A 16,494-nucleotide genomic window follows, 5' to 3' on the forward strand; every position below is an offset into this window, starting at 1 on the left:
GATTCTAGAGATTATTGATCTGCAAAAGTCGGATTTCAGGGCTAGGGCTTTTTCACAATTCCTTTCATTGTTACGGTAAACTGAACGATAAGGAGTAAAGCGTATAAACAAAGAATACAGAAACTTATTCTCAAGGGTTATCGGGCCCAATCACCTTTGAAGTAATATTGCACGTGGTTCGGGTCCAAATTTAAACTGTAGGTCCATTTGCGATTAGCATATCATGAGCATAAAGTGAACTTAAAACAAGCTTGTTAAACAAGTCAGAACATTCAAGTCTTCAACAAACACCTGACAGTTGGGAGGGGCAATCGCCCCTATCGCCCTCCCCGTGGATCCGCACCTGTGTGCAAAGTGCCCTCCACCGGGCATCGAACCCTGGACCTCTTGATTTCAAGGCGACGAGGTTAATACTACGCCATCGCGAAGGTCATTTTTAAAATACAGTCATCCCTTTTGGGAGAGACACGTGCCCCCGTGTTCACCCCGTTAAATCCGCCAATTGCTCCATTTAAGGTTTGATTTAGCTCCATTTTTAATAAACCGATTTGGCAACACTGGCTGTATGTTAACAATTTACAAAACTCGTTGTTTTTATTCCTGTCAATGTTAATGTCAAGGATTATTTGGATCTGGTTCTAGTCAGTGTATTACTGGATTATTATTATTATACTTTGCAAGCAACTGTAAAAAGGACACATAACTCAAATATGTGACTTACAAAGGTTTTTACCTTCCATGAAATATTCACGACTAAGATAAGCATGCTTTTGAAATATTTTAAGTATGTTTCATAGACGTGCCCACGGAGGGGGGCAAGGTATGGCAGTTACCCCCCCCCCTAATGTTCTAACTTACAAACTTAGTGTAGAGGAATTTATCGTCGTTATTAAACAATAATATATTCTGATAAAAGAGAAAGTGTTTTCAGGAGTATGAAAGTTTCAAACAACTACGGGGGAGGGTGATGGTGAATTATTTCCTATGTAATTGTACTATCCCAGTCAGTGGCGGCGATTAGGGACTAGGGAGGGCGAGGGGGAGCAGTTGCCCCCCACTTTTTGCCACTTTCTCCCCTTACTATGCTAAACCTTATCTACAAAGGGAAATATACTGTATTTGCCCCCCCCCCTTTAGTTGTGGCACCTTGCATCCTCGGTTTTTTAACCCAATCTCCGCCACTGAATTCCCACTTCGTTCTCTAGCAAATTTAATGTTATTAACACTCCCATGTACTTTATTCGTTAATTGTGCTACCACTATGTGGCTGCAGAATAAATTGCTCACACAAATTTATTTAAATAAATTATGTGCAGTTTTTTTTAGTCTGCTTTAAAAAATCATGTGCAGTGGCAAGCCACCATCGTGAGGAAATTGGGGAGCTACGAGTGAATAGCGTAACCCGGTCACGGATATCTTATATAACGTGCTGACCCCACGTCATGCTATTACCGGTTGAAGATCTCCACACCCATAGGTAAGGTTGTGGGAGGGAGACTGGCAGACGGTCCTTTGCAGGGCTGTCGAGCCATGGGTTATTAATTATATTATTATATGTGTATATGCAAATTAGATTCTGAACAACAGAGAAGGGAATTAAAGTCAAACGAAAAATGTCTCGCCAACTATAAGTGGCAAAATGAAATCTATTTAAAATCAAAAGAGGAAAAATTCAAAGTACACAGCTTTTTGATTCCCATATCAGCGGCATCGATGTGTGTATAAATCACGAAACTAGATCTGGTAATCAAGTGGGCAGGCTTTTTACATTGAAACCGAAGGAAGAAGATCTCTGGCTTATTTTTGTTCACTTTAGCGTGTCCATGATGAAGCTACATGCGGAAGTTCGAAGTTGTGCAATTGAAAATTTACTTCTGGAAAATGGCTTAGATGGTTGAATGATTCCGTTACTATCTCAACTACACATACACAATTTTTTGTAAAGTGCTGATTAATTTGCTTTATTTTACTCCCTTCTTGTGCCACTTTTGGCTAATTTGCGAAGATGGGGATGAGTGATGATATGATGAAATTGGTGAATGGACACTCACAAACATCCATGCCCTGGTCGGCAGTGGCGTCGCTAGGACCTTTTGGAGGGGGCTTCAGCCCCCCCAATCCCTCGATAAGCCCCCCCCCAATTTTTAGCTATTATTACATACAGTATTTCGAGAAAACATATTTGAACAATTGTTAATGCAGGAACATATACATGTTATGGGAAAGACTAGATACATATTATGGGAAAGACTCGTTTCGTTGTGACATAGTTTTTTTTAAACCACGATCTTACATCTGACACGTCATGTCTTTAGCTGGCAACAGTGCAAACGATCGCCGTCATTTGTTCTATTTTCACAACGGTTGCTACGCGAGGAAACGGTAGTGGTGCGTTTTGTGTTACGGAGTTTGTGGGATTCGAGTCTGTGAAAATGGAACTTCAAGTTGTACTTTTCTGGAAGTGTCTATTTTACATGGTTTTTTAATAATTGTGGACTTGAAAGTTATCTGTTATTAGAAGTGAAAGGTTCAGGATTCGATAAATACATACGTGATAGGTTTTGAACGCGAAAAGCGTAAGAAAGTGTGACTATCGAGTGCTACGATTGTGTTGTGACAGACATTTTTCTAGTTGTTTCAAAAGGATACCGGGAAACAATTAGATCGTCCCAACATGGAAGAAAGTAGTAATGAACTTAACGCAGCAAATGCTATGTTAGCTTTGGCTGACGTAACGGAAAACCAGAATGACTGGGCAGATATAAATGATCGAGAAGAAGTTGACATGACGGATCACAAAAGCAAACGTGTTCCCAAAAGGCAAAGAGAGGAAAACAATGAAGTAGGCCAGGAAAAAGTAGCTAAATCACCCACATCTGCTATACCTAACTTTAATTATTCTAGAGATCATTCGGGACCATATATTGTTTTATTAGAAGGAGTGGATAAAAATATTGGCAAACTAAATGGGGGAAGTTTGGGCAATTTTTTTCGTAAAAACGAAATCCCAGTTGATCTAGTAGAGCAATGTGGACGAAATCGGGTGAGAGTCACATTTGCTAGTGCACAAGCAGCCAACACGTTCGTTAATGACCGAACACTACACACACAATTAGCCGTACTGGCCCGCGTACCCCAATCGTTAGTTCAAAGAGAGGGTTTAATTTTTGGCGTGGCCATAGACTTAACAGAAACAGATATTCTGGAAGGAATTGATGCTGGTCCCATACAGGCAATAAGTGCCAAACGACAACAAAAGAAAATTTGGAACTCCGATGCGAATTTCACACTCAGAGATTCCACTGTAGTGTGTGTCACTTTTCGCGGAAACAGACTTCCAGAAAAAATTATATTAAATCTCGAAATCAAGGACGTACAACCTCGTATTAGACCTGTCTTGCAGTGCAAATGCTGTTACAGACTGTCTCATGGTGCAAATCAGTGCAAATCGAAAGCAAATTGCCCACAATGTGGATCCCCAAAGCATGGGGAATCTTGCAACAAACCACCCCAATGCATAAATTGCAAAGAACAACACAATGCTCTAGATAAGAATTGTCCAGCTAGGAGGGAAGCTCATGCCATACATACTCGTATGGCAATAGAAAATATTTCTTACTTTGAGGCTAGCCACAAAATACGGGGTACATATGTAGCCCCTCTCACAAAGGCGGAGGTATTACGATCACTACACGATCCACATACATACCCAACCTTACCTACCCTGGAAGCAGGTACCTCTTTTGGGGGACCACCGGCCTCTACAAGAAGAAACACTTATTCCAACATCGTGAGACAAGAACCGCCTACAAATAATAAAGCTAACTCTACCCAGGACTGTACACCTCTGGTGCGCCCTACACGTGGAAGAAGACGTAAAAAGAAAAATAATAAGAAAACCTCTGACACCTCGGACTCTTCTACCAGTGCCTCAGATGATGATATTTTCAATCCCTCACCCCCGATAGGATCCCGAGCCTTTCCTCCGCCTCGTAGTACAGGAGCTGGTGCACTTGGGAGAATTCCACCCAAGAGTACACCAGAAAGTATCACGATTCGTACAGACGAGAAGGTTCAAGGTCAACAAGGCCTAACAGAGACTCGTTCCGATAACACTTTACCCCCTATGCGGACATATGGTGCCAGAGACACATTATCTCCCGAACAGCGATCAATATATCGTTCTCTACTTGATCTTATTCCGGATCTATGGGCCTCTGTAGTTAATATACCAGAAATACACGAACAGGAGAAAATAATTAGAAGAATACAAGAACTTACGTCCCACCTCTTGTCTATTATGTCGGGTCGTTAATACGCCCCGATATCTTTCATATTTATCTCTATCACCTCCCCTCCCCTATCCTAAAAAAATGTCCTTGCCTGTTACTCTACAATGGAACGTGCGCAGTCTATCGGCACGTAAATGCGAAATTCAAGATCTGTTGGCGGATTACCGTCCACAACTTATCTGCCTACAGGAGGTGAAAGGTACTCATCATGAGAACTATCGGTTACCCCACTACATAATGTACGGCCCTCCCTTTGACCAAAATCAACGGGGAGTTGCTGTATATGTCCATGAAAATATACCCCATTCCGTAATTAACATTCCACATTCCCTCCCAATAATAAAAAAATACCAAGGTGAAATAGCTGCCGCCCGTATTAAATATGCTCATTATTTATTTACGCTTATATCTATGTACCTTCCACCACATCCTCTTTCTCAGAATATCCCACTCTCAGCCTTGAACGAACTTTTTACAATCATTCCGGGTCCATATTTGATAACAGGAGATTTTAATGCACATAATCACATATGGGGTAACTCTCGGACGGATAGGCTGGGAACCACAATAGAAAATTGGGTTACTGAAAATAACCTTATTATTCTGAATGATGGTTCCCCCACACATTATCCTCATAACGGATCCAGCCCGACGAGTATAGACCTCACTTTAGTATCACCACATATATTCAATAACATCAATTGGTTTAACGACATGGATTTAAGAGGGAGTGATCATACCCCAATTTTCCTTTCTTTACCGGCTAATTTATCGACTACAAGCACACCTGTACCTCCGGTTCGTCGCTGGAAACGCGATTCCATAAACTGGGAAAATTTCCGCACTTCTTTCCTCCGTTTATATTATAGTGATGATTCGGCTTCAGTAAGGACCATTACATATACCCAATTCTTGCAAATGCTAACAATCGCACTCGATGACAGCGGAACGAGACAAAAGTTTTACTCTTTTGACCGTTTTCCAAAACTCTATTGGTGGAACCCAACCTGTGCCGCAATTAAAAAAAGAAAGAAAATATTAGCAAAATTATACGCCAGATATCCTATGCCGGATACCTGGCGAGAACTAAAGAATGCCCAGGCGATAGCGAAAAAAACATATATCAAAGCTAAACGTCAGGCATGGAAATCATATTGTCAGTCTCTTAACCTTAACGTGCCAATTAGTATAATTTGGCGGAAATTCAATTCTCTCCGACATCCCCATGTTTCCCATCCACGTCCAATTGATACTTCCTGGGAATCAGATTTTATGGATCTTCTCACCCCCCCATCCGTTCCTATGCCTTCCCCCTGTTATGACCGTGAACCTACCGAATTTACTGATGATTTCCCAGCTATTTCAGTTAAAGAACTAAAAAATATCCTTGATAAAATCAAATCCACGGCACCTGGCTACGATGGTATTACCTATGAAATTCTAAAGCACCTACCTGTTCAAGGGTTCGAAATTCTTGCTGCGATTTATAATTATGTATATCGCAGAGGAAAAATACCACGTGGCTGGACCCAACATATTGTGATACCTATTTTAAAACCAAACAAACCAACCATGCAAGCCTCTTCATATCGACCTATAGTTTTGATACCAGTTATGGCTAAACTATTCGAACGTACCCTCCAACATAGAATCGTTTGGACACTAGAAAAACGCCAATTTTTCCCATCCACACAATTAGGATTTCGCATCGGTCTTGGTAGTCAGGATGCTATTGCTACACTCACTGTTGCTATTCAAAATAGCCAACTCCTGAGACAATTTTGCTTCAGCTTATTTGTTGACATCGCTAAAGCATATGACTCCGTTGACATTTCAATATTATGCAATCTTCTTGATTCAATAAACATTCACCCGATTGTGGCTAAAATAGCTTGGAATCTATATCAGGAACGTATTCTGGTTTTCTGGTTTCATAATGATGTGAAGGGCCCGAGACTGGTTCGGAGCGGAATACCACAGGGCTCCCCTCTGAGTCCCCTCCTCTTTAACATTTACACCAAATATATACATCAAATACCAAGGGCCACTCAAAACATCATTCAATATGCTGACGATTTTTGTTTTTATCAAAGTACATCAGACACCACACAAGGAATTTTAGAATTGCGCAACCTGATTCATACTCTACGTGTTCAATTATTATCTCGCGGTTTATCTTTTTCTGCCGAGAAATCAAAAATTATAATATTTAACCCTTATACATCAAACCGACACCCTAACAATCTGACACATATACTACAGATTCCGGTAGTATCTTCCTGTACTTACCTGGGGGTTTCCTTTGATAGAAAATTAGATTGGAAAGTCCATATTAACAAACTGCTAGCAAAAGGAAAACAAATAATCAATATTCTAAAAGGTTTGGCGAACACGAAATGGGGTGGACACCCCTCCATTATGACTTTGTTCTACAAAAATTGCTTTCGCTCGTTATTCGAGTATTCGGCACCCGTTTATGGTGGGACGATTGATACTTGGGCCGATAAAATAGACATTTTACAGAGACAGGCACTCCGTGTTTGTCTAGGATTAATGAAATCTAGTCCAAATATTAGTGTCTACAACGAGAGCGCTGAACAGGCCCTTTCATTTAGACGCCAGTATTCTACTACGAAATTTCTATTTAAAATATGGGAAAGACACAACCATCCTTTCAATAAAGCATTTGCAATACAACGACAACTGGGTGAAACTTTACCCTTGGATAGATCATGTTCTAGATATTATTTTTTGTATTGTTACAACATAGATAGAGAAGCATATCACTTAAGTTACACTATAGAAAATCCCTTGATTTACAATTTGAGGATTCCTACCGAGTCACCTGTCAATGTCAATTATGTTGATTTCGGTCGACATGAATATTATAAAGAAATTTGGCCAGACTATGACTTCATATACACTGACGGATCAAAAGATGACGAACATGTCGGCTGCGCATTCTACGCACCCTGCCAAAACATAGTCAGACAATTCTCCTTACCGCAAGACATGTCCATATTTTCGGCAGAATGTTATGCCATACACCAGGCATTGCTCTATGCCCGTGGAGCGGGATTTAAAAAAACTCTAATTCTAACTGACGCAATGAGTGTTTTATTTACACTCGATCGTTGTGGAAAAGATGCATACCGCATGCCCATTCTCCCGTCCCTGATCTTACAAACTACATTAAATCTCCGCCAAAATGATCAACGAGTGCAATTTACGTACGTAAAAGCTCATAGCAATCTTAATATATATCAGGATTTAGTGGACCAATACGCAAAAAAGGCAAAGAACACTCCTTTTCCTACTCCCCTTCGTTTATCCTATACTGATCTTCTACCCCGAGTTAAAATGAAACTTAATTCCCAATGGGAAGCTCGGGCACTTAATCAAATTGCAAATACGACCACTTATAAATGGTACGCAGAAAAAGTAGTCAGTCGACCCTGGTTTCATAAACTGAAACTTCCTCGTGAAGTGATAACTTTCACACTTCGCCTACGAACGGGACACGTTTGCACAAACGAACACCTAGCAAGACTGCATCAAAATCCCTCCCCTGATTGTGATTGCGGAGAAAACAAACAAACGCCAGTTCATCTCTTCTTCCATTGCCCGTTAAGAAGCAAATACAGACACGCTCTTTTTAACTGTTTACACAGAGCCAAAATACCATTTCCCATATCCATACCATCCCTATTATCGTCTCCTTCACCGCGTACGATGTGGATATTATATAGTTTTGCCAGACAGAATGGTATTCAATTTTGAAATTTGTGTGTATGTTCAAGCTTCTGATCAGTACTAAAATACAGTGAAGTGTAATATTACATTATCTTTACGACCACAACTTACACTGACTTCGATTCAATGGTACTTCTGCTCACAAGTGTACTACATCGCAGACCTTTGACCAAAACTGCCATATACCCGGCGGTAAGGGTCACGAAGAAGAAGAAGAAGAAGAAGAAGTTACGGAGTTTGTGATATTGTGTGTTAGTTATCAAAGCTTTTTGTGACATTTACTGTTGTTCGTACAACAATGGACAAATTTATTATTCGAAGTAAGCGCCTGAAATCTGAAATCGGAAAAGGAAGAGTGTCATGAATTGTGTGTGGATTGTGTTATTGATAATTTTGCAAGAAATTCGAACCGCAGAGTACAGCTGATACATAAAGACATAGTTCACCGGCATTAGAAAAACAGGACAAGAATATCCATCTGTTTTCATAAAAATTAATGCAGTAAGTCTATGTTAGTTTTAATTCCTTATGCTTGTTATATATTATTGTCACTGCTGGCCGGGATTCGAACCCGGGATTGTAAAGTGCTGAGAATTTGTGCGTATGTGCATATACGTATATATACACGCATCTAGAATTACACTAATTGGATTTTCGGTGGATAATGGCACACTATATGCGCCCGTTTTTCTTTCCTCGACTGAACTTTCGTAAGACTTTTACCTCCCTAATCAAAGGGTCTGCGCACACCTTTTCAACTCGTGAATTGAAGTAGGGACAGCGCTAGAAGTGGAAAATGATAGTTGGGTGGGAGGCGGATCACTGTATTAGAAGAATTGGAACTTCCTTGGCGTTAATTTTTTATGCCCCCCTCCTTTATTTATCCTCTCTGTGGTTCAGAAACTAATTTACGAGAAACATGGTTTCGTACAGCAAATTCAAAACAACTACACATAATTTATTCATTTCCAACAGTGGCGCTAATTAGGGAGGCGTGAAGTGTAGTTGCTCACCCACTTTTTGCCTCTGCACTATGGCCTCTTAATGCCTTGTCTATCAAGGAAAAGCAAACTGTACTTGCCCCCAGTTTTGGCACCAATCACCGGTGCTGATTTTCAATGTATGGGCAATTTATTCTGCAAACATATAGAGGTAACGAAACTAACGAATAAAGTGTCTGGGAGTGTTAATAACTTGCTAGAGAACGACGTTGGATAGTCCAATTACATAGGAAATTACGTAGTTGCTTGGAACTTGAAAATGTTTGAAAATACTTAGGCCTACTTTTTCTTTAAGAGCACAATATTGTTTAATAATGGTGATAAGATTGCTATGCACTAAATTTCTTCTAAGTGATAGTATGAGGAGGGCAACTGCCCCCTCTTGTCCCCCGTGCGCACGCCTATGATTAAATTATGTACACTGAGACTGTTACAATTTTTTTTTGATTCTCGTACTTCTAGAATTATATCCCACTTGGAACCTTGCTGAATATGCTGTACCCATGTCTCACTAATTCTACATTGAACTTTACATAGAACAGCAATCAAAATATATTTTACCGGAAACAATTTGTTTTCTACGTACAAGCATTTCAACAGAATACAAAAATCTGAAGATATTTTCAGCTTTATTCAAAGTAGGAATATTTTGAAGAAAATGGTTCAAGGTAGATTGTGCCATATTGTTACACAAGTTATTCATGCCCGAAAATACAGAAGCACAGGAAGAGTCGTCAGAAGATGATTCAGCCGAAAAATCTATTAAGTTCTGGGACTGTCTTTTATTCACCCAACACGGTTGGAAAAATACAGGCTCGACCAGGACTCGAACCCGGGTCTCTGTCATACCGTGCCATTGCTCTACCACTTTATTATTATTATTAAAAAGAAGACCCCTAAGCGGCAACCTTCCTCCACACATCAAATTAATCTTAATATTCTGTTTCATTCAGGACACGAAAACGAACATCCATGTCCGAGCCAGGATTCGAACCCGGAAACCTGGCGTACGCTGACCACTCCGCCACGGAGGTCGACATCACTGAGCTACCGAGCCGGCCTGGCCTCGTCTGATTTTTCGCTGTCGCTGTTTTACCTGTGTGGAATCGTGTGTCAATGCTACCGCAACGGGATCTGTTGACCTGGTTCGAGTCCTGGTCGAGCCTGCATTTTTCGCTGAAAATGTTACGTAGTACATTTTACTATACGATTGTTTTTGACTGCAGTTTCCTCCTTTCGAACATTGGCTAAAGCATCACCAAATTCCCAAGGAGGTCTTGGCCCTGCAGGTGAGAAAGAGTTTAATGATTGACCTTCGTACGTAATGTGTTGGTAAGTCCTGGTTCCATGACTAAGCTAAGGAGACTGCATTTTTCTCCTAGAGGGTCGGTCCGAACATGACAGCCAATCAGCTTGAGGCACGACGTCACGCAATGTTACCAACATGTTATTTTTGTGGGTAGAAGGTTATAAGTTGTCGTCTTCTTTGCTTGTGGATTTCCCGCCAATAGACATAACATGTCTTGGAGTGGAGTTATCTTTCCCGCTAAAATTTCACAGATGGAAGTGTCACATTGCGATAAAACGTGAGTTAGCATCACTTAAGACGATAACAACTACATCCGTTGCACCCGACAAGGAGCAGCTACAGTGATTGCTACTGTATGAGTGACAACATTAGGATCGTTCTTCCAACGTTAAAGTAATGATGTGAGTCTTGTCGTTTTCTATTTCTACAAAGTAACTGTGTGAAAATGATACTTATTCACGCGAGTGAAAAACTGTTCCGAATTTTAGTGTGCCTTATCGCGTTCCTAAACGTGTGTGTTTGCGAGCGCAATGACGGGTCTTGGCATACACCAAAACTGAACAAGAGGAATTATATTCCGAGTCCTGAAATACTAGCCCGGATAGGGACTACGTATGAAGATGAAATTAATGCCACAACAGAGCGCATATACAAGTTTTGTGGTGATTCGTTAGAGGTAAGAAACAAATTCTCAGTAGTTTGCCAGAACAGTCGACGACAAATTGTGCGTCGCTTTGTTTTTGTTTTTTTCGTTCTGTTTTATTACTTGTGCTTTTAAGCAGGGACGGCGCCAGAAATTTACACTCCCGATTGTCTTCTTGCATCTTTTCCCTTTCCTTTTCTTGCTTTCCTCTTTATTCTTTTCTAATCTATTCTCGCAACTTCTTCCATTTCCTTTCGCGTTGTCTCTTGATGGACACAATTATTTCAACGAAGTGTTTATCCATGCGCAGCCATACATTCACAGTCACATTCTTTCATACATGTTAATATAATGAAATAAATGTGAATTAGGTTTAAGGGTGTTGCATGGCATTTTGCCCTTCGAGAACAAAAAAGAAATATGAGGCACATACTTGATTTTATGTATTCGGCGACAGTGATAGAAAGTGCGAAGGTAGACAATCGTGATGTTTCTCGTAATTTAAATGCATGGGGCGTTACCCCCCACCCCCTATACGCCTTCATGTCGTGGTGCTAAGCACAGGGGAACACATTACCTTTTTACCTGAGCATAGTAGTTTCATCGTATGAGCTTTTGACTGAAATAGTTTTCTTACTCCTTGGGGGCAACTTTTCTTAGCTTACAAGGTTTGTACAACTGACAAATCTATCTGAATGTTTGCAGTAGGGGCGATTGGGTGCCAACATTTGAGGGGCAAGGGCAATATACTTTATTTTGGTAGAAAAGGCTTAGCATAAAGAGGTCATAGTGCGCGGGCAAAAAGTGGCAAAATGTGCGGGGGAGAACTACATCCGCCACCTCCCGCACGCCCTAATCGTCGCCACTGAATGTTTGGATTAAAATGAACATCTTATTAGGGATAATTTAAAACACACACGGAAAACCAATTCTTTGTTCATTGTCCATGAAGTATTCCTAGGCTAACGAAATGCTATTTTGACAAAATATCACTCATAAGTAATAAACAAATAAGATTGAAAAATCTGTTCAGAATTGAAGAGATTATTAGCTAAGTTGATATTCGTTTTCTGAACTAAGTCATGTTACTCACGAGAGAGAAGCAACACACGTACGAGGGTCACTATTTATATTTTGATCCTAACAATGAAAAAATAGGAATTTGGCATTGAAAACTGTCTTATTGTTTTTCGAAGTATTCTCCTTTATGGTCAATACACTTTTGCATTCGTTCGAACCATTTGTCAAAGCAGTTTTTCCAATCTTTTTGAGACACCTCCATAATATGGTTTTTGAACGCATCAACGGCGTCTTCCGCCGACGAAAATAGTTGTCCACGCAATTTATTCTTGACATTCGGGAACAAGAAGAAGTCATTGGGTGCCAAATCAGGACTGTACGGCGGATGACCCATCAATTCGATTTTTTGACTGTTCATAAAGTCGGTTGTTAGACGAGATGTGTGACAGCTGGCATTGTGTTGATGAAGAGTGATCCGACGGCGTTTGTTTGTTTTCCGTATTTGACCGAAGACCTCTGGCAAACAAATTGTTGTGTACCATTCAGAGTCGACCGTTCTACGTTCCTCTAAATGCACAGTTGCAACATGACCAGTTTTCCAGAAAAAACAGGCGACCACTTGTTTCGATGTGCTTCGAGCGCGAACAACTTTTGTTGGATTGGGTTCATCTTGAAACACCCATACAGTCGACTGCTGTTTACGTTCCAGCTCATATGCATATATCCATGATTCGTCACCTGTTACAATGTTATATACGTCTTTTGAAGCACCACGATTGTATTTATTGAGCATTTGTTTGCACCAATTGACGCGAGCGTCTTTTTGAGTTTTTGTCAAATTGTGTGGGATCCAACGAGAACATACCTTTCTCACAGCTAAATGATCATGTAATATTTTATATATGCTGGTGGAACTAATGCCTATGGTTGCCTAAATCTCACAGTATGTCACATGACGATCTTGCAGTATTGGTTTTGCACAGCAACAATGTTTTCTTGAACAACAACTGATTTTGGACGACCTTCGCGAATCTCGTCGGTGAGCGAATGGCGGCCACGATTAAATTCGTTATACCAGCGTTTCACAGTGGCAAAGGATGGGGCTTCATCGCCAAATGTGGAAGTAAGTTGATCGATGCACTCTTGTCTTGATAATCCACGTCGAAAATCGTAAAAAATCATCGCACGAAAATGTTCACGAGTTCATTCCATTTTATTGTTGTCGGACAATCTCCAAGGCAACATAAACAACACAAATCAAGCTATTGACAAAACATTTGAAGTACGTTATGGTCAATAATGCCAGACGATTCCGTGCAAACGTCAAATCGCGCCTAACTTCAATCAGTGTTGCCAAGGCTCAAAATATAAATAGTGACCCTCGTATGGTTACATGTACATATTTTTTGAGGTAACAAAATGATTTAGGACACAAGTAATTCATCGAAGTTGATCACCGTACCAGGAATAATCCATCTATTTTTCATAGATGACTTGGGTTGTATGGCATGACCATTTCGAACATACTAGAATGTCAACCTCTGTCCTGTACAGCATACCATGCAAACTTTATCCCTGCCGCCTGGAACCACAGTTGATGTAATAATTTATGGGATTTTGTATTTTGAGTGTCTGGGTGTGTTTGTTTTTGCCCCTTCGTCACTTTCATCCAATCACCATTGAACCTTATCGTCGTCATTATCAAAATTAGCAGAAAGACGACTTATAATAAAACAAAGCATCCACAACTTACTCTTCCAAAAATGGAGTTTCATTAGTACATACCACTTCGAAAGTTGAGGCGGTAGTTTCTACTAATGAGACACATTGCACAGTGTTCATTAGTAGATCAAGGCAGCTAATTCCGTGAACAATCCCGTTGTTTTCCAAAAGTCTCAAATATTTGTCTCAGGCAATACACGCTCTTAAAATAGACGCATCTTCTGTGGTGGTAAAATGACACGTTTGTTGCGAGTTCATTCTGTATATTATTTCTCCAATGGCATAACGTTGTCGCATTATAATGAAGATGTCCTGTGTTCGACTCCCCCCCTCCTCTGGTGGAAGCACAATGCACACTGCTTCGGACTACACGTTAAACTGTTGGTTTAGTCCCGATTAGCCTATCTGAGCAGAAAAGTGGTCTTAAAAAAACTCACAAAAACCTCTTCTGGATGCTTCGTGACATAACTTTATCCTTTACTTCAGCTGCATCTACAGATTCTGTCGACATTTTCGGCTGATTCATGTGGCAAAATTTATGTGTCGAACGAGGATTTCTAAATATGATAAGCCACTCAATAGCAATTGAATAATTCTGCATCTTTTTCCATACATAACTGGTTTATCAAAATTTATTCAGTTCGGTATTGTAGTGATTATTGTGATTCCTTCTTATTAATAGAACGAATATAAAGTTGATATTTCACATACCATATTGGTATTTGAAGATGACAGGTATATAAAAATTGTAATGAAATAAAGAAAGGGACACTTTTGGAATTTCAATGCAGAGCTAATTTCCTTTAGGTCCATCTCAACGTTATCCCTCCATCTTCGTGTTGGCCTTCCTACTGGTCTCTTACCATCAGGTTTCCTAACAAGAACCCTGTAAACTATTCTTTCCTCTGCCATCCGTGTCACATGACGTTCTCATCTAAGTCTTCTTGATTAAATTATTCTAATAATAATTAGAAAATCTAAATAATTTTTATTGTGTTGCTGGAGGAAGTAACGCTAAGATGATGCTTTTATTTTTTTATTTGGAGATTATTTTAATCATACTCATGCCGCGATTTATTTGTGGAGGCACGGAGCTTACAGCACCAAGACATCACTCCAGTCCCCTCTACACAGTTTCAGTTATAACTTCTCGCCAAGTTACATGGTGTGGTTTGTTATTGTATTCCTTACCACATCCGAAGTACCTAATTTTTTTAATTATGTGGTACTTTTCAAAGCAGTCTTTCTCAGTGAAGACCTGGAGCTGCAGTCCTCAAGTCCACCCTAAATTCTGATCTAATCTTGATCATACCCTGCATAATTTTGAGCCTCCAAATCTTACTAGCTGCTTTCAATCATAGAAGTATTAATTTGATCACAGTTTTTTTCAATAGCTCTTTCACTTTCTAATGGCAAAATTGGCTTTTTATGGGTTGATAATATGTGAAGATTTCTAGCGTAGATAATATTCACAAGTAAAATATACATGTTATGAACACCAGAATACACTTATTTATTGAGTCATTCACATATCCCCAAGTATATGTTCTTATAAAATTTGCACAGGAATTTTTGGGTGGGCGCTTGCCCACCCGTGCCCACCCCTGTCGCCGTCCCTGCTTTTAAGAAAAGAAATTGTTCTGATACTGAAGCAGTAATTTTTACTACAGTGGGATGCACAAGCATTGGCAAAATGTCCATGGCTATTTTCATTATTTTTTTCTGCATCCTACGTGTTTTTAAGGACTGTATTTTTGCTTATGCTGGTTATTTCAGGTTTTGTTTCAATTCTTGACGCTCTCATTGCATAAAAGAAATTTACTTGGCAATATTTATGCCCTCAAGCCGTTCTCAGCAATTCAAATCAAATTAATTAATTAATTAATTAAATAATGGTCTAGGGCAGGGGTCCCCAAACGTTTTCGCTTCACGGCGTCCTTAGTGTATCAAGATTTTTCTCTTCAGGCATCAACATATGGTGCCTTTGAGTACTTTCATAGCTGAGGGCGTTCTTTTGAAACAAGCAACAAGTGCCTCTCATTCCAAGGCTGTTACACATGCACGAGATGAACAGTTCACTCACTCAACAACGTGAGATTCAAACGGTGGGCGGCGCAGTGTACGTACATAGGTCTGCACTATGTTCCGGGAATCTGTGGAGCAATGCCGCACATTTCGGCATCTTTCTATTTAATAAAAGATGATTCCCCTTGCCGGTTAGTTCAGCAGAAAACACAATACCACAATCAGGCAGGTATCCAGGAATTCCTTTCGGGTGGGGGGGGGGGGGAGCTGAACACCATTTTTTAAAGAGGTATCACAATTGTATGTTTATGGCCAGTGGTGGCAATTGGGTTCCAAAATGATGTGGGGGGGACAAGGGGACAAGCATTAAGAGGTCATAGTGTGATAGTGTGGAGGCAAAAGAATGGGGAGCAACTATCTCCTAAATCGTCGCCACTGTTTAAGGCTGTCATTTTAATCAGAACGTGAAATCGGGACATTTTCTACCACTCAACTCCTCTGTTTCCATGCATTAACATTGTGTGCCGGAACCATCTCAGTATGTGCGTTTGTCCATTTCTTCTCATCAAGCATCAAAACATCTATGTACCAGAAGTGTTTTTACAAAGGTGTTACACATGCACGGAATGCACAATCCACTCGACAACGCGAGATTCAAACCGTGTGCTGGGAACTGGACGCAGACAGTTCACGAATATTTATCTCTCATTCGAGCCTGAACACCACTAA

At 40.2% G+C, this 16,494-nt stretch overlaps 1 protein-coding gene across 5 annotated transcripts in view; it reads left to right on the forward strand.

Annotated features, from left to right (window-relative positions):
- Positions 1 to 10,530: 10,530 nt before the first annotated feature.
- Positions 10,531 to 16,494, forward strand: part of LOC145986740 (SID1 transmembrane family member 1-like) — a 105,799-nt gene continuing 99,835 nt past the window's right edge. For 4 of the 5 annotated variants that reach the window (XR_014441607.1, XM_083121097.1, XM_083121099.1 and 1 more), the window contains exon 1: positions 10,531 to 11,031. Coding sequence is in view for 3 of the 5 variants with exons in the window: in XM_083121097.1 (XP_082977223.1) it covers positions 10,801 to 11,031 (231 nt within the window). In the remaining 2 variants the exon portion in view is untranslated. The remainder of the gene's footprint in view (positions 11,032 to 16,494) is intronic. The other variant, XM_083121100.1, reaches the window with a different exon arrangement.

Source organism: Lepisma saccharinum, chromosome 4 (genome assembly GCF_977018435.1).
Source record: "Lepisma saccharinum chromosome 4, izLepSacc3.1, whole genome shotgun sequence".
In the NCBI taxonomy this organism is placed as follows: Eukaryota; Metazoa; Arthropoda; class Insecta; order Zygentoma; family Lepismatidae; genus Lepisma; species Lepisma saccharinum.